The 18,723-nt window shown below is 42.2% G+C and overlaps 1 protein-coding gene across 2 annotated transcripts in view; it reads left to right on the top strand.

The window, feature by feature from the left end:
* Positions 1–4,040: 4,040 nt before the first annotated feature.
* The window catches only part of LOC105471312 (tripartite motif containing 24), a 124,196-nt gene continuing 109,513 nt past the window's right edge, over positions 4,041–18,723 (top strand). For both annotated transcript variants that reach the window (XM_011723738.3, XM_011723737.3), the window contains exon 1: positions 4,041–4,732. In XM_011723738.3, the coding sequence (XP_011722040.1) occupies positions 4,369–4,732 (364 nt within the window). In that variant the 5' untranslated portion in view covers positions 4,041–4,368. The remainder of the gene's footprint in view (positions 4,733–18,723) is intronic.

Below are 18,723 nucleotides of genomic sequence, written 5' to 3'. Positions count from 1 at the left end.
GTGCCTTGCCTCCATTTCCCCCCCTCCCACAATAAAACATCTGCAAATATTTCTTTTTGTTGTGAAACTGGGTCTTGCTTTGTGGCCAAGGCAGACCTCAAACTCCTGGGATCAAGTGATCATCCCTCCTCAGACTCCTGAGTAGGGGGTATTGCAGGCACAGGTCACCCTAGCCGACTAAAAATATAGGTTTTGTTTTGTTTCTTTAGAGACTGAATCTCGCTGTTGCCCAGGCTGGAGTGCAGTGACTATTCACAGGCATGGTTATAGTGCACTGTGGCCTGAGACTCCTGGTTTCAAGTGATCCTTTCACCTCAGCTTCCTGAGAAGCGAGGACTACAGCAGTGCACACCTGTGCTTGAGTTCCATTGGATTTTGACTGTGGGCCCCCCATGGACCCCACTGAGATAGTCTGAGATGGCCTTTGGTGCCTACTCATTGCATTCTCCTTATCCTGACTCAAGTCATCCGGGCCTCTCTACTTCTGAAAGCCTGAGAATCTTTTTCTTCTTCCTCTAAAGCTGTAAGAAATCGGGTGAAGGAGTTACTTCAGATCCTGTATGCCTAAACACGCCTCACAATCAGAGTTCTACTGAAAAATGATTTTCTTTTTTCTTTTTCTTTTTTTTTTTTTTTTTTGAGATGGAGTTTCACTCTTGTTGCCCAGGCCAGAGTGCAATGGCGTGATCTCAGCTCACCACAACCTCTGCCTCCTGGGTTCATATGATTCTCTTGCCTCAGTCTCCTGAGTAGCTGGGATTGCAGGCATGAGCCACCAAGCCTGGCTTATTTTGCATTTTTAGTAGAGATGGGGTTTCTCCATGTTGGTCAGGCTGGTCTCAAACTCCTGACCTCAGGTGATCTGCCCACCTCGGCATCCCAAAGTGCTGGGATTACAGGCATGAGCCACCGCACTCAGTCCTGAAAAATGATTTTCTTTTTCTTTTTTTTTTTTTTTTGAGACAGAATCTCGCTCTGTCGCCCAGGCTGGAGTGCAGTCTCACCGCAAGCTCTGCCTCCCAGGTTCACGCTATTCTCCTGCCTCAGTCTCCCAAGTAGCTGGGACTACAGGTGCCCGCCACCACACCCAGCTATTTTTTGTATTTTTAGTAGAGATGGGGTTTCACCATGTTAGCCAGTATGGTCTTGATCTCCTGACCTCATGATCCCCCTGCCTTGGCCTCCCAAAGTGTTAGAATTACAGGCGTTGAGTCACTGGGCCCGGCTGAAAAATGATTTTCTTAAGTGTCCTGGAAGTTCTAGAATTTCCACTCACTAGCACCTTTTGAGGGGTGGGATGAGAAATCTCACTAGCATCTAATGCTTTTTTTTTTTTTTGAGATGGAGTTTAGCTCTTGCTGCCCAGGCTGGAGTGCAATGGTACGATTTTGGCTCACTGCAACCTCTGACTCCCAGGTTCAAGCAATTCTCCTGCCTCAGCCTCCCAAGTAGCTGGGATTACAGGCATGCAACACTATGCCCGGCTAATTTAGCGTTTTTAGTAGAGACGGGGTTTCTCCATGTTGGTCAAGCTGTTCTTGAACTCCCGACCTCAGGTGATCCGCCTGCCTTGGCCTCCCAAAGTGCTGGGATTACAGGCATGAGCCACCGTCCCTGGCCAGCATCTAATGCTCTTATTCCCCTTGCTGATGCCCTTCTCTTCCAGTTCAGATGGCTTTGATCTCCTCTCTTGTAGGTGGTGGTAGTGGTGCAGTTAAGAAACGGCACATCATCCAATTAGGCGGACCCATAGGATGGATATGGGAAAGCAGTAACATCAGACAGGAAGATCAGATGGGAATAAAATTGTGGAGAGCTTTAGATGCAGTAGAGAGCCACAGAAAATTATAGGACAAGGGAGGGACATAGGATGAGAGCTGTAATTAAGGAAGAGTAATCTATTGGTAGCGTGGATCTTTGTGAAATATATTTGAACACACTTTGTAGGGCAACAATATCTAAATAAAGAAATCATATGATTAAGAAAAACAAACAATAAATTCATTTTCTGGACTTGAAGTCCCATATATGTGAACAAAGTACAAAGTAAGATTGTTTTACTCATGTGAAATTAGGAAGGCTAAAACGATGGAAGATAATTTTCTGTAAACCACGCTGATTTGAAAAACTTTAAGCTAGTGGGTTTGATCAAATTACATGGGATTCTTTCAAAACCAGTCTGCTCAATTTTACCTCTCAGTTTTCCTTCTCTACCACCGTCATCTGGGGAATAAGAAGGACTTGTCTTTAGTAGGCTTGAATCCTGTACACCACCTATGTAATGAATTTTTAGCAAATTAAGGGAGCTGATATTTGAACACAAAATTTCCATTCCTAGTGTGTGAATGTTTTCAAGGTGCAGCTTCAAAAATATACAACACGGTTTGAATTCTGGGGAAGGAGTGTTCAACTTTGGGGTGGCTTTAGGGGATAACAGATAAGTCTGAATTTTGAAGGAACTAAAACAAAGGGAACAGCGTGTACAAAGCAGGGTGGCCTTAGAATTGCGGCAGCATGAAGCTGAGAGTCGCGGCGACTTCAGCTTGAGAGGTATATACGGACGAAATCATGGAGGGATTGGTAAGTGGGTGAAGACAAGTGGGACAGACTTCTGTTTCTGGACTCACCCAGGTCAGAATCACTTGAGATGCTGTCAAAATTGAATAACTGAATACGGAGGTGGCCCAAGCACCTGCTTTTCATTAAGCTTCTCAAGTGATTCTCATGCAAACTAAGGTTTAAGAGCTACTTCCATGCAAAAAACAAAACAAAACAAAAAACCCCCAAGCTTAAACAGGAACCAATGGGGGTAGGAGGGGTGGCGGGAAGAGCCGTTGAATTTCATGTGATTAAGTAAAAGAATTTCTCACTTGAGGCCTGCGGAGATTGTGTTTAACAGCAAGGTCTCGAAGGACGGCTACGTCGCCTAGCCCTCCCCCATTGTCATCCTATGTAGTCCTCCAGGAAAATTGTGATTTTAGCAAAGTCTTTCATGACCCACTCCATCTTTCTCTAAAGTCCAGTACCGCTTCATTCGTATTGAAAAAAAAAAAAAAAAAAACTTATATACACTTCTTAAAGTCACGTGTTTACAAAAGCTTGTTTCCTCCACTCCGTTTCTATTCTTCAAGTTCCTTAAAAGCTGCGCCATTTTTTGAGTGAAAAATGTGCTTAACTTCTGATATCAGCATAGAGAGGTGAGGGAGGGAGGGAATAAAATAAGAGGGAGGGAAGAAATAAAAAAGAATCTTGAAGTTATGAATTATTTGGGGATCAGTATTGAGGCTTATTTTTACTTAATGATGCTATATTTATGCAATAAAAACATTAGCCAATCTGTATTAATTCCTGGGAAAACGAACCTTTAGTCACTTTAAAAAGCACATCACTGACTTTGAAAATTAACTTCACCTTTTTCATTGGGGAACCCTTTAAAAATTTCCAACTTGCACAAGAACTTCCCTCCCTTATTCTTCATACTCAGTCATTCATTCTAAAGATGAGTAAAATTAGGTTGCAATATCCATGCTGCCTCCAGAGTACCTCTTTCACACAGTATTTTTAGAAAATTATTTCCTTGTTTGCTCTTCTAGTACCTCCACTCCTTCCTCCTGTGACCCTCCTACCATATTTACCCCTCCTACAAGACCAGGTCTCCAGTAATGAAACGAGTTTTCCAAGCAGTTACTTAATTAACGGCATAGAGTAGACAAGTGAGGTCCCGCCCCCTAGGAGGAGCTAACACCGCGGACCGAATCAGGCGGATGGTCGATAACAAATGAACCCTCAATCTTTTCAGAGGAGAAAACACACACAAAGGCCCAATCAGAGACCGCGGCTCCAGGAGCCCAGAGGGGGCGGGGCTGGACAAGCACCACCCACTTCCCAACCTCCCGCCGCGGCCGACAGAGCCTCGCGGGCTCCGACAGGTCCCGCCCCCTCGCCAGGCGCGGCTGCTATTGGGCGGCGGGCTCCTCGCCGAAGCCTCAGTTGCTGGGAGAGGGAGGGCGGGGGCGGGGCCTGAGGTGGGCTTGGGGAGCGATGAAGAGAAAGGCGGGGAGGTAAGGGCGGGCTGGGCGTATTCGACGAGCGCAGCGGCGGTTGGCGTAGCGGACGGGGTGCAGCCTCCCCGGTGTGAGGAACGGTCTCCGCTGACAGATCCCCTTCTTCCGGCGGCGCCACTCGGGAGGCGGATCCCCTGGGCCTGAGGAGGCTTCCCCCGCCCGGCTTGCTTTCCCTCCCTCCCTGGCGCTGCCGCGAGTCCACCGAGCGGCCTTTGAGGAGCAGCCGCAGGAGGAGGAGGAGGTCGTCGGGGGCGGCGGGCGAAGACCGCGCTCTCGCTTCCCCGGCGGCGGCGGGGGCAGGACAATGGAGGTGGCTGTGGAGAAGGCGGCGGCGGCGGCGGCAGCGGCCTCGGCGGCGGCCTCCGGGGGGCCCTCGGCGGCGCCGAGCGGGGAGAACGAGGCCGAGAGTCGGCAGGGCCCGGACTCGGAGCGCGGCGGCGAGGCGGCCCGGCTCAACCTGTTGGACACTTGCGCCGTGTGCCACCAGAACATCCAGAGCCGGGCGCCCAAGCTGCTGCCCTGCCTGCACTCTTTCTGCCAGCGCTGCCTACCCGCGCCCCAGCGCTACCTCATGCTGCCCGCGCCCATGCTGGGCTCAGCCGAGACCCCGCCGCCCGTCCCTGCCCCCGGCTCGCCGGTCAGCGGCTCGTCGCCGTTCGCCACCCAAGGTGAGAACCGGCTGCGGCCGCGGGGGAGCCCGGGGAGAGGGCCGGGAGGGGGCGGGCGCCCTTGTGCAGCGCGACCCGCTGTCATGTCGCCGCCGCCCGGGGTGCGCGGCGGGGGAGGGGCGAGCAGGAGGGTCTGTGCTGGCGACGGTGACATGGAGGGCCCGCGCTCTGCGGCGTGCTGCGCTCGGCCAGCAACTTCCCCGGGCGCTGTGGACTTGACCGCGCCGCCGCCGCCGCCGCTCCGCGTTCTCTACAGCCGGGCGGCCCCTGCCAGCCGCACTTTTGCAGACCTCTGCGGAGTCTCCTGCAGCCGGAATCTCGGGTTCTTTGCCGCCTGCATCCAGTTAACTGCTACCCGCCCGCTGCCTCCACAAAGCTTTGTCCAGGTCCATATGATCCTGATCATCTCGTCTATACCCACGTTATTTGAGCTGGAGGGGAGAAGGGAGGGATGAAGATGAAGTGATGGTGACTTTCTTTCATGACTGATTGCAGATCGGATGTCATTTATTTCTTATTTTGCATGTTTGGGGCTCTTTACCTTAATGAGTTTCCCAATTCTTTTCCCTCTCCTCTGCTAGGGACAAAGGAACCAAGAGACGTTGTTTTGTTGTGTGTCTCTTTCAAGGGTTTTATTTTGAGACGGTGAAGAGAAATAATGCAAAGTGATTTGGGGTGCAGGGTTTCCTGGTATTTTATAGATAAAGCTAGAAGTTACTCTTCTCTTTGTGGTGTTTATTACTGTAGAATTAGACTTTTGACAGGTGCTCCCATTGCTAACTTTAACAGGTTTGAAACATTTAAAGTAAGTTTACGGTTTTGGGTAGAACACTTGGCAGTTTTTAAATTTTATTGCAAATATTTGAGCACCTCTTTTTAAAAAAATACAGTGTAACTGGAAGAGCATTTTTAATACTTTTTAGAGGGAATAGTTGATTTAGTTTGAAATAAAATGCTAATTTTACGCTACGTTAAGGGAAGTGTGAAATGGATACTTTAGATTGTGGTCCGAGACTCATTTATTTAACTGCATGTTAGGCCCAGTATCCACTTGTAGGAGACAGTTTTCCATGCGTGTCCGTTTCTTCACTCTTGCCAGCACCCTTGCCAGGAAGATACTGACTGCCCTTTGTTTCTGTTTTTCACGGATATTATCTAAAGAGCAGCCTTCGATAGTGTCTTCCACCAGAGCAAGAGGCAGGGATACGTATTATCCAGTATAATAAGAATAATGTCTCCCTCTGGAGCGAAAGGGTAGGCATGCTTACTGCCCATCTTAAAAGATTAGGGTTCCCTAAGCTTAGGGTTCCTCTCCTGTAGAGAAGGAACTGCCTGTGTAGATGTCAGCTGGCTCTCTTCACGTTGACCAGTGGGAACCTGGAGTTCCGAGAACTAGTGCAAAAATCTTGATGCTTTGGCTTATGCTGTTCCTGTGAGTAAAAAACAAACTGCCCTGTGTCTCTGACCCTTGAGTGTCTTCTATCACCATCCGTGAAACTGGTAAGGTTGTTAGCTTGCAAGTTGAACAAACTCTCAGATCCTTCACACTAGTTTGCTCTGAAGAGGCCCACTACTGGAAAGTTCGAACAGGTGAAAGCTTAAACCTTAGTTCTTGTTTCTTTATTTTGAGAGGGAGTGTCGCTCTTGTTGCCCAGGCTCAAGTGCAATGGTGCGATCTTGGCTCACCGCAACCTCTGCCTCCCGGGTTCAAGCGATTGCCCTGCCTCAGCCTCCCGAGTAGCTGGGATTACAGGCATGCGCCACCACGCCCGGCTAATTTCGTATTTTTTTTTTTTTTTTTTTTTGGTAGAGATGGAGTTACTCCATGTTGGTCAGGCTGGTCTCGAACTCCCGACTTGAGGTGATCCGCCCACCTTGGCTTCCCAAAGTGCTGGGATTACAAGTGTGAGCCACCGTACCCCGCCTGTTCTTATTTCTTAGACGCATTTTAAGGTTGGTTTTTCCTTCCTCCCTGCCTACCTTCCTACCTTCCTACCTCGCTTTGTCCTTCAGGCTGGAATGCAGTAGCACGATCTCATCTCACTGCAACCTCCGCCTCCCGGGTTCAAGCAATTCTTGTGCCTCAGCCGGGCGCCACACCCGGCTAATTTGTGTGTGTTTTTTTTTTAGTAGCGATGGAGTTTTGCCATTTTGGCCAGGCTGGTCTTGTACTCCTGACCTCAGGTGATCCACCTGCCTTGGCCTCGCTAAATGCTGGGATTACAAGCATGAGCCACCCCGCCCGGCCTCTTCCATTTATATTTTAAATGGTTAAACAGGCTAGTAGCCAATTAAGATCTGAATTGTGCATTATTATAGAATTAAGATATATTGTTTGCCTGGCCATGACATACGGACTTGAATTAATGAGAACATGGATCATAAAGTTATCATCCTCAATTCTGAGACAAGTTTGGGATTCCATACTTCTCAAAATGTTCTACGTAATTACAATCTGAATATTTTTTATCTTTATGCTCTATTGTAAGCAAGAGTTCAAAGAAAGCATTTAAATTGGGAGATTTTTTGTTTTTATACTAAGAAAAAGGTTTTAACAAATTATACTTTAAAATAACCTCTAAAAAGGATTAAAATTATCTTTAATAAATTAAAAATGCTGTCCTGAGTCTTAGTGACTTGGGTATTTTCTCCCTTTATCTCTCCTTGCATACTTATTTTAATACTAGCTGAAGCAAAAGTTTAGACATTTCTTAACTAAATAATGGGTTCATTTGATCTAACCATTTCTTCATTTTCCTAATGAATTTGTGAGTATGGGCATCACAAGTCAAGTAATATCTATTACAGAAGGGTTAAGTAGGTAGTTGGGATGGAGAACTGTGTGAGCCTTGGGGTAAAATGATAGGAAATGATAGGGAGTACAAGCAGGGGGGCAGACTCTTAGCTATAGCACTTTGTCATGTGAGTGCAGGGCAAGTATTGAAGGATCTTTTATTTATTTAATGCAAATTCTGAATCTGGATTTTTAACAAAATTTTTCTAGTATTAGGTATTGTCAAGTAATTAAAAATGTGAATATTTATACACATAAATATATATACACACAGACAATTAATTTATGGGCCCATGCTATAGGCCAAACAATAGGTGTGTTGAGGCCAAATATGTTACAGTTCATACACTTTTTAGATTTCAAAAACTGGAGATTTTCAAACTTTAACACCGCTAGAATCACCTAAAAAAAACTTAGATTTTTAGGCTCCTCCCTCCTTTAAGTCCGATTCTACCTAGTCTGGCATACTTACAGAATTCTAGAGTATAATACAGTTATACTCTAGAATTGTTTCTTTAACACAAGCAGTATTCTAAAACTGTTTCAGATCTAGTTTCCCTTTCTATAAAATACTTTTTCATGCTCTCTTTGTCATCCTAAATGAATTTCATGGGGAAAAAAATCCTTCCTAACACATTTTTCTTACAAAAGTAAACATAATGTTTGAACTGTTTTAAAGGAGAAATAAAATGAAGCAAATAACAACAGAAAAGTATAATTTATAAATGCTTAGATACAATTACACTGGCCACCAAGCTCCCATTGAGAACATTTGTTTTAAAACTTTGGTTTAACTGTCTTTTTTTCTCAGGCTACATGTTGGAAGGAATGAGGGTGAATGACCACAAGCTAAAATTGGATGACTCCTTCAGTCTTAACTGTCATTTTGTTAGTATGCAGTTATATCTAGGAAAGAGGCAAAACTTGAGAAAATGGATTTTCTTTTATGTACACTAAGAAAACAAACTGATCTTAGAGAAATGTTATGACATTGTGTACTATTTAGTGTTAGCATACTGTTTGGCTAACGAGTAGCGAACTGAGAGTTTGAGAGCAGTTTTTCCCTCCATACCTAAAAGACAATACTGAAGAGCTATTTTTAACAAATACTGAGAACGTAACTTTTGAAAGGTATCACATTATTTGTCTAGAGAGGGTAAAATATAAGACTAAATCCCTTTTCCAAGATTTCTTTACTAACTGGCAGTATACAAGATATGTAACTATTCTGGGACTGATTTCTTGGCAAAAAGTATAAATCATCTCATGAGTGCAAGCTTTAATTCCAAAGGATTAATATTTAAGAATGATCTGTGTTACCTGTCAGTCCTATACATGGTTTATTCACCTGTTGGTAGAAATCAGTATTTTTTAAATTTGGGGCTATTATGAATAAAACTTAAAGGTATTTGTCATTTCCCTGAGTAAATAACTTAGAATTGGAGTTTCTTTTTATGATAAATGTATGTTTACACTGCTTGTATTACTTTATAGTCCCTCCAGCAGTTCCCTCCCGAGTTTGTTCACTCTCCCCAATTTGGGTATTGTCAGTCTTAAAAAAAAAATTTTTTTTTTTTTTTTTTTTTTAGACGGAGTCTCATACTCTGTCACCCAGGCTGGAGTGCAGTGGTGCAATCTCGGCTCACTGTAACCTCCGCCTCCCAGGTTCAGGCAATTCTCCTGCCTCAGCCTCCCAAGTAGCTGGGATTACAGGCACCTGCCACAACACCTGGCTAATTTTTTTTGTATTTTTAGTAGAGACAGGGTTTTACCATGTTGGCCAGGCTGGTCTTGAACTCTTGACCTCAGGTGATCCACCCGCCTTGGCCTCCCAAAGTGCTGGGATTACAGGCGTGAGCCACTGTGCCCAGCCTGTTATTCTTTTAAATTTTAACCATTGTAGTAGGTGAGAAAAGCTATCTCATGGTTTTGGTTTTCATTTTTCTGATGAATAATGATGAGCATCTTTTCTTGTGCTTAGTAGTCATTCTTTTTTGGTGAGATTTTGGCTTGTCTTTTGCAAATTTCAAAAAATTAGGTTGTTTGCCTTTTTTTTTGTTTTTGTTTTTTTTTTTTTTTTGAGACAGCATCTTGCTGTGTTGCCCAGACTGGAGTGCAGTGGTGCCATCTCAGCCCACTGCAACCTCCACCATGTTGCTCAGGCTGGTCTCTCAACTCCTGAGCTCAAGTGATCCATTCTTCTCGTCTCCCAAAGTGCCGGGATTATAGGCGTGAGCCACTACGCCTGGCTGGGAGTTTGCCTTTTTATCGAAAAGTAAAGTTCTTTATATATATTCTGTATCCTGGTCCTTTGTCAGATACATGTATTGCAGGTATTGACTCTGGCTTGCATGTTCATTTTCTTGGTGTCTTTTGAAGAGCTAAAGGTTTAAATTTTGATTAAGTCTGCTTTATCAATTTATTTTATGGTTGGTGACTTTTGTGTCCTATCTAACAATTTTTTGCCTACCCCAAGTTTACTAAGATTTTCTCCATTTTTTTAACCCAGCATTTTTATAGTTTTAGCTTTAAAATACAAACCTGTAATCCATTTTGTGAGTTATTTTTTGTGTGAGGTTGAGGTTCATTTTTTTTTTTTTTAACTGTATGTTAAAACACTATTAAAGAGAGTGCTTTTTCATTATATTATTTTGGCATTTTTATACAAAAATCAACCATCTGTGTGTGGTCTATTCTTTATTGATTTGTCCATTCAGCTAATACATAATGTTTTTTGATTATAGTACTCTTCTCACCCAATTTTGAAATTTGACAGTTTGTTCTTTTTCAAAATTGTTTTGATTTTTTGAAGTCATTTGCATTTCTTTATACATTTTAGAATCTTTCAGTTTCTACACAAAAGTCTGTCATGGTTTTGATTGGAATAACATTGAATCTAGATATCAATTTGGGTAAGGGGGAAATGTGTTTTGTTTTGTTTTGTTGTTGTTTTTTTTTTTGAGACGGAGTCTTGCTGTGTTACCATGCTGGAGTGCAGTGGCGCGATCTCTGCTCACTGCAATCTTTGCCTCCCATGTTCAAGTGATTCTCCTGCCTCAGCCTCCTGAGTAGTTGGGACTACAGGCGTGCGCCACTATGCCCAGCTAATTTTTGTGTTTTTTAGTGGAGACAGGGTTTCACCATGTTGGCCAGGATGGTCTCAATCTCTTGACCTCATGATCCCATCCGCCTTGGCCTCCCAAAATGCTGGTATTGACAGGCGTGAGCCACCGCACCCAGCCAAAATGTTCTTAACAATATTGATTCTTCCAATCTGTGAATATGTTTTATCTCTTAAATTCTGAGCACTGTTTTATGGTTTTCATTGTAGCATTCTTGTACAGTTTTTGTTTACATAGTATAAATATTAAATATTTTATAATGTTAAATGATACTGTATATATTTTTAAATTTTTCATTTCAAACTGTTGGTAGTATATTGAAATACGATTATTGTTTGCATCCCATTATCTTGCTAAATTCGATTATTAAATATAGTTGTTTTTTTTTTTGTTTTGAGGACTCCTTAGGATTTTCTATGTGGTCTACAGGGAGATAGCTTTACTTCTTTCTATTCTTAATAATTTATGTCTTCTTATTGCACCAGCAAGGACTCCAATACAATATTGACTAGAAGTTGAATTTCAGTATTAAATGAGGGAGGATTTCCTTGCCTTATTCCTCATCTTAGGAAAACACTCAATTGTTCACCATTAATATGTTAGCTGTTTTCTATAGATGCCCATTATCAAAATGAAGAAGTTCTCTTCTATTTTTAATATGCTGAGAATTTTTATTATGAATGGGTGACGAATTTTGCCATGTACTTTTCCCGTGTCTATTGAAATGGTCATGCAGTTTATCTCCTTTTTTTGTTAATGTATGAATTGCATTAATTTTTAGATGTTAAATCAGTCTTGCATTCTTGAGATATTGGTTTTGCTCGCTTGGTTTTGCTACAGGTATTTTGAAGCTTTGATGAATTGCCTGCCCTTTTTTAAGGTGAAATGTTCTTTGTTTCCTATAATGCTGTGTTATGGTCTACTTTGTCTGATATTAATGCCATTTTTAAAAATCTGTTTGTTTGAATGGTATATTTTTCCCATGCTTTTACTTCTAGCTTTTTAAAGTGCCTCTTATAGATAGCATATAGTTGTCTTACTTTTTTATCCCAGCTTTTAATTTTTGCTTTTGCTTAATCCATTTATATTTTATGTAATTGTTGGTATGGCAAGGTTTAAGACTGACATCTTTTTATTTGTTTTCTCTTTGTTCCTGCTTGGCCTCCAGTATCTTTGCTTCTCTCTCAATCCCTTAGCAGCTGCTCTCTGGTAAACTTCCCATGGACTTGCTCTGCACATGCGTAGTAGCCTTCAGCCAAGGACTTGGCAAAACCCTTACATAGACTACTGGCACCCTTTCTCTGTTCAGCTCCCTTCTCCCAAGTGCTTTGCCTTGTATATTCCATCTGGTTCGCAATCCCCGAATTTCTCTGGCTCCTTTGCTATGTTCTTCGTTGGCTGTAGCTCCATGAACCACCAAGATAGTCCTCAGTTAGAGAATCAAGATTTAGGGGACTTACTCACCCGAGCTTCTCTTTCCTCATGGGTCACAGTACTGCATTGCCTTTTGTCCATTGTCTGAAAAGTTGCCTCAGGTATTTGTCCTGGTAATATACAGTAATTAATGACAGGAAAGCTTGTCTCAGTACTAGTTACTCTATCCTGGTGGAAAGTTGATATCAGAAGAATGCTTTTTAATTTCATTGTACCTTTTTAAATATACCCAAATGTGGGTAATTTGTAAACTTTCATTTTTAGGTCTCTAGATTTCTCTTTTTAATTTTTCTTCTAGAAGTTAAACTGTCACCTAGATACACAAGTTTCTCAAATTTCTTTCTGCAATGTGACGTTGACCCCTTTCTCAATTTTTTTTTTTTTTTGGAGACAGCGTCTCGTGCAGTGACCACTACAACCTTCACCTCCTCAGCCCAATCATTCTCCTGCCTCAGCCTCCCAAGTAGCTGGGATTACAAGCACATGCCACTATACCTTGTTAATTTTTTTGCATTTTTAGTAGAAACAGGGTTTTACCCTGTTGGCCTTGAACTGCTGACCTCAGGTGATCCACCCTCCTTAGCCTCCCAAAGTGCTGGGATTACAGGTGAGCTGCCACACCCTTTCTTAATTTTACTCCCGCATTTTGAACGTACACTTAGACCAGTATTCTCCAAAATGGCATGACTGAATGCCATTATATTTTATTCTATAATGTAGTGTGGCACACCACATTATGCAATACAATATCCATTCAGGTGAGGGAAGATATTAGAACTTCTTTTCAGAAATTGAGCTTTGAAGTACTTGATATATAGTTTGTCACAGTCACATAAATAAGCATGTCAAGTGGCTACATTTCACATATACTGAATAGAGTATCCTGAGAAAAGGGATTGAGGCTGCCTCAAGCCCAAATGGTATTTGTGTGAGTTAGAAAAAAGAGTCCTCTTGACAAATATAGGACCAAAGGATGTGTGCCTTAGGAAGTGGAATGTGGACCCCCATTTGCCTGTAAGTCCCCATTTCCCCTCAAGTCAGGCAGTCCCTTGTACTGTATAAGCTATCTAACTGTACACAGCTGCCCTAGAGGTAATGGGATTTTGATACTGCAGACTGTTGTTTCTTTTTCTCTCCTACAAGTTATAATTTTTTTTTTTTTTTTGAGATGGAGTCTCGCTCTGTTGTCAGGCTGGAGTGCAGTGGCATGATCTTGGCTCACTACAACCTCTGCCTCCTGGGTTCAAGCGATTCTCCTGCCTCAGCCTCCCAAGTATCTGGGAGCATAGGCGCGTGCCACCATGACCAGCTAGTTTTTATGTTTTTAGTAGAGATGGGGTTTCCATATTTTGGTCTGGATGGTCTCAATCTCTTGATCTCGTGATCTGCCCACCTCAGCCTCCCAAAGTGCTGAGATTACAGACATGAGCTGTCACACTCAGCCTTTGTAACATAATTTTATATGTACTTGTGTAAGTAGGTTTATGGGTTTTAATATCTGTTTTTAACTAAATGTCTGTCAAAAAATAGAAGATTATGGTAGGCCATTACCAGGCCTCTGGCATAAAACCCTTAATCTCATTTCCTAGGGAAGTCCCAAATGGAGGCTGCTCACAAAAGCCCCTTAATTTCAGCAGTTTGGTAAGTCCCTAAGTTGTAGGATATAGGGCACGTGTACAATAACCAGGAAAAGTGATCCCCTGTTTTAGTTAACAACAGAAACATTTCCATTTAAGTCTGTAACTTCACCAGTGTTGTATAGATGGATGTATACCTGTCATTCTTGGGACCTGAATATGCAATTAGCTGACAAGGGGGTTAGCTGGCAAGGGAGATCCCTGTCCTATAGAAAGCTGTAGCTGTTATTGTCTCATTTTGTGTTTCATTTTATCAGTGTGTGGAGTTGATGGAACTTTAATTTTTCACCAGCTTTAAATTATTTGAATCTTTGAAGTCTTATTTTTAGTTATGATAAAGATAGTATTGCGTTGCAGGTACAATAGCATTAAAGTGGCAGAGCTAGCACTTTATAGGCTCTTATCAGTTTTATTGTGAGGTTAACAACTGATTATCTAACCAGATCTAACAAGAAGTGGGCCTAAAAGTTCAAAATTAATGATTACTCTTTGAAATTGACTGACATCCTCCATTACAAATGATGGACCATGCATTAAGTGTATACTGCATCTGAAAGCATTAGTTGACAATAGTGTGAAGCTATCTTGATTAGCAAAACATTTAAAAATATTTATTTCATCTTGATTTCATTCCTCATATGTTTTATGCTTACATGATTTATTATGTATAGGATGTACTAGCACTATAGTATATGTACATGTTCAAATATTTGTGTCTAAAATAACATAAACATAACTTATGTGAATTGCCTCAATATTTTTGCTTTTTGTGTGGTCTTTCAAAACCTTTTCAAATGCCATATCCTCTTTGACATTATGAAACCACCTTACTTCTCAAAAACTTCTGATTTTTTTCTAATATAAATAATCTATAGGTTCTCATCTCATAGTGTAATACATTTATTTATTTTTACTTTATTTATATTTTTTGAGACAGAGTCTCACTCTGTTGTCCAGCCTGGAGTGCAGTGGTGCAGTCTTGGCTCATTGCAACCTCTGCCTCCTGGGTTCAAGTGATTCTCATGCCTCAGCCTCCCCAACAGCTGGGATTACAGGTGTGCGCCACCACACTTGGATAATTTTTGTATTTTTAGTAGAGATGGGGTTTCGCCATGTTGGCCAGGCTGGTCTCAAACTCCTCACCTCAGGTAATCCTCCTGCCTCAGCCTCTCAAAGTGCTGGGATTACAGGCATGAGCCACCACGCCCGGCCTGGTATAGTACATGTAAAAGAAAAATGTCTTCTATAGGAATTAGGAATCCTGACTACCAGATCTTTATTTTGTTTTGATTATGGGTGAAGAGTCTCCCTGGTATCTCTTACCAAAGGCAGCAGTGTTTTACAGGGTCATGCTCCTCCTGCAAGGTCAAGTAAGAGAAGACTAAAAAAAGAAAAAAAAACAACCATGGAAAAGCATATAGGTGGAGAGATAGATATTGGAAGCCAGATAGGTTGAACAATGAAAGGGAGATGAAGAGACATGGTTGGAAAGTTAGGCAACTCTGAAGTGGGGAGGAAAGGGGTAAGGTAATACTTAAGGGGAGAAAAAAAATAAGAAGTTGAGGAAGATTTCTTTCTTTTTTTGTATAAATTGGAAAGGCTTAAACACATTTAAATGGACATGGAAAGGATCCATGAGAACTATTGAATATACTAAAAAAAAAAAAAATTTGATGAGGCTTCTGAGAAAGTAGAAAGGCATTGATGTAAGGCATGAGTAGAGATGGGTGACTCTGGATAGGAGACACACTTTGTCTTGTGAACAGGAGAGAAGGTAGGAATAGATGTTAAGTACAGGTATGTGTGTCCTCAAAATGGATGGAATTTCTGTATTCTGAGCCCCCCACTGATTTCTCCCGTAAATAGAAAGTGAGGTCATCTGCTGAGAGTGAGAGGATAATAGGAGTGGAATAAGGTTGAGAAGGGAGTTTTGAAGTTGACCAATAAAATGTAGTGTTAGTGCAGGTTGCGTTGAGGCTTGTTTGCTGCTAGAGACCGTGAATTAACAGCGATAGCTGTCTGTCTTCTTATAGTGCTATCTAGTGCCTCTTTGAAGCAGGGTGTTTTAGGGCAGTGCTACTCAAGGCATGATCCACAACCTATTAGGGTCTGAAACAAGATAAGGAGCTTGCCACAGAATGTTAACCAGTGTACTGCTTCCTTCCTCCAGCTGAACTAAATGTCAGCTGAACTAAATGATCTTGGTTGGTTTACATTCTGACACAAGCTCTTAAATTTTTTATTTTTTTTTAGTAGAAACAGGGTCTCATTTTGTTAGGTTGAACTCCTGGACTCAAGCAGTCCTCCTGCCTCAGCCTCTCCTGAATGGTCCCTTACGGTGGTTAATAATTCTTTATGTTGTCTGGGTGCATTGGCTCACGCCTATAATCCCAACACTTTGGGAGGCTGAGGCGGGCGGGTCACCTGAGGTCAGGAGTTTGAGACCAGCCTGGCCAACGCGGTGAAACCCCATCTCTACTAAAATTACAAAAATTAACTAGGCGTGGTGGCATGTGCCTGTAGTCCCAGCTACTTGGGAGACTGAGGCAGGAGAATTGCTTGAACCCAGGAGGCGGAGGCTGCAGTTAGCCTAGATCATGCCACTGTACTCCAGCCTGGGCAACAGAGCAAGACTCTGTCTCAAAAACATGATGATAATAATTCCTTATGTTAAACTTCATTTGAAATTAATGTGTGGTTTCTCTCTACTTACTGTATGCAAACTGATGCATCATTTTGGGCAACAGTGATTTGTCTTTTTCAGTGCCTTACATTGAGAAACACATGATTGTCATTCTGTCCTGTTGTTAGTGTTGGCCTTGATCACTTGTTTAAGGTGGTGACTGCCAGATTTCTCCACTCTAAAGATATCTCCTCCTCTCCTTTTGTAATTAACAAATAACCTTTTAGGAGATACTTTGGAGTCTGTGTGAATATTCTGTTCCGAGAAGACTTAGATTGCTGATTCTTGCGTTTATCAGCTATTACTATGATAGTACGAAATGGTTTTTCTGTCACTCTATGCTTACTAGTTGATAGTCTACTGTGTGGATAACCCTTTTCTTTTCCATTTATCTATCATGGGCTTATGAAATATTTCAGTCAGTATGTTATATCCATTCCTTTATTTCTTTTGACAATCAAATTGCCCTAATTTGGACAATAGAAACCTCTTAAAGTTGACAATCATGGCTCACTACTGCCTTAACCTTCCAGGCCTGAGCTATCCTCCCACCTCAGCCTCCCAAGTAGCTGGCACCACAGGAATCTACCACCATACCTGGCGAATTTTTATTTTTATTGTAGAGACAGGGTCTCCCTACATTGTTCAGTCTGATCTCGAACTTCTGAGCTCAAGCGATCCTCCTGCCTTGGCCTCCCAAAGTGCTAGGATTACAGGCATGAGCCACAGCACCCAGTTGAGCACTTTCTTATTTCCTGACAAAAAAGAATTTCTAGATTTATCTTATACTTTTCCTATGCCGGCTCTCCAAGGAGCCCCAATTCCTTATTTTGGTGAAATCTAGTTTATCTTTTATGGATTATTCTTTTGTGCCATATTTAAGAAATCTTTGTCTAACACAGGTATTTTATCCTGTTTTCTTCTTGGAAGTCCCATAGTTTTGAGGTTTACATTTAGATCTATGATCCATTTTGAGTTAATGTTGGTATGTGGTATGAGATATGAATCTAAGTTCATTTTATATATGGATATGCAGTTTTTCTAGCATTGTTGTTGAGAGGACTGTCCTTTCTCCACTGCATTGTCTTTGTCGAAAATCAGTTGTCCATGCATGTCTGTATTTATTTCTGGACTCTCTTCTGTTTCATTGGTCTTTTTGTTTATCTTTACACTAATGTCATGCTGTTGAGTCTGTATTAAAGCCAAGAGATCTGATGTCAGGAAAACAATAGAGAAGATGTTCTGCAGGGAATCCTTGTGTCTAACTGTAGAACTAAATTTAATGACAGAAAAAAGGGGTGACAAAGTAGTATGTATTTGTTATACGCCCCAACAATGTAGATATAATACAGTTATTCAAGAGTATAAGGGCCGGGTGCGGTGGCTCAAGCCTGTAATCCCAGCACTTTGGGAGGCCGAGACGGGCGGATCACGAGGTCAGGAGATCGAGACCATCCTGGCTAACCCGGTGAAACCCCGTCTCTACTAAAAAATACAAAAAAAAAAACCTAGCCGGGCGAGGTGGCTGACGCCTGTAGTCTCAGCTACTCAGGAGGCTGAGGCAGGAGAACGGCGTAAACCCGGGAGGCGGAGCTTGCAGTGAGCTGAGATCCGGCCACTGCACTCCAGCCTGGGCGACAGAGTGAGACTCCGTCTCAGGAAAAAAAAAAAAAAAAGAGTATAAGGGTTAATTATTTATGTGAATACTTCCTGAGGAAGCTGTTAGAGAATTAAGTTTCAGACAGCCAAGAAATGGTTTAATAGGCTCATTGATTGATTGCCTTATAAAACTTAACCAGGGCATCAAGGGATATTATTACTTTATATAGATGCTGTGTGTTGTGGTGTAGGAATGGTGAAGGGGAAGAAGGGAGCTAATTTTCTATGTTGCTCATACTAGGGAATCAAAAGACAGTATCTAACAAAGAGAGGACTTAAGGATATTATATAAAGATAACCATTAGGACAAAAGCCCAAACCTTTCTAGATAACAAAAGAAGTATTGGCAAGGCGAGGGAGGTGGTGGGAAGGGTGCAGAAAGGAGAGCAAAAGAAACAAATACAGTGAAATTATGTATTCTCACTATGACAGACTTGAGACCATAAAGTGATATTAGTAAATGGGCTTAACTGACCTATTAAGAGAAAAAATATTTTTAGGTTAACATAGCAAAATCCAACTCTGTGGTTTTGTTTTCTTTTGTTGCTGTTTTGAGACTGAGTCTTACTCTCTTGCCGTGGCTAGAGTGCACTGGTGTGATCTCACTGCAACCTCCAGGGTGCAGGCGATTCTCCTGCCTCAGCCTCCCAAGCAGCTGGTGC

The sequence above is a fragment of the Macaca nemestrina genome, chromosome 4 (assembly GCF_043159975.1).
Source record: "Macaca nemestrina isolate mMacNem1 chromosome 4, mMacNem.hap1, whole genome shotgun sequence".
In the NCBI taxonomy this organism is placed as follows: domain Eukaryota; kingdom Metazoa; phylum Chordata; class Mammalia; order Primates; family Cercopithecidae; genus Macaca; species Macaca nemestrina.
This window is presented reverse-complemented; position numbering and strand designations above follow the sequence as displayed.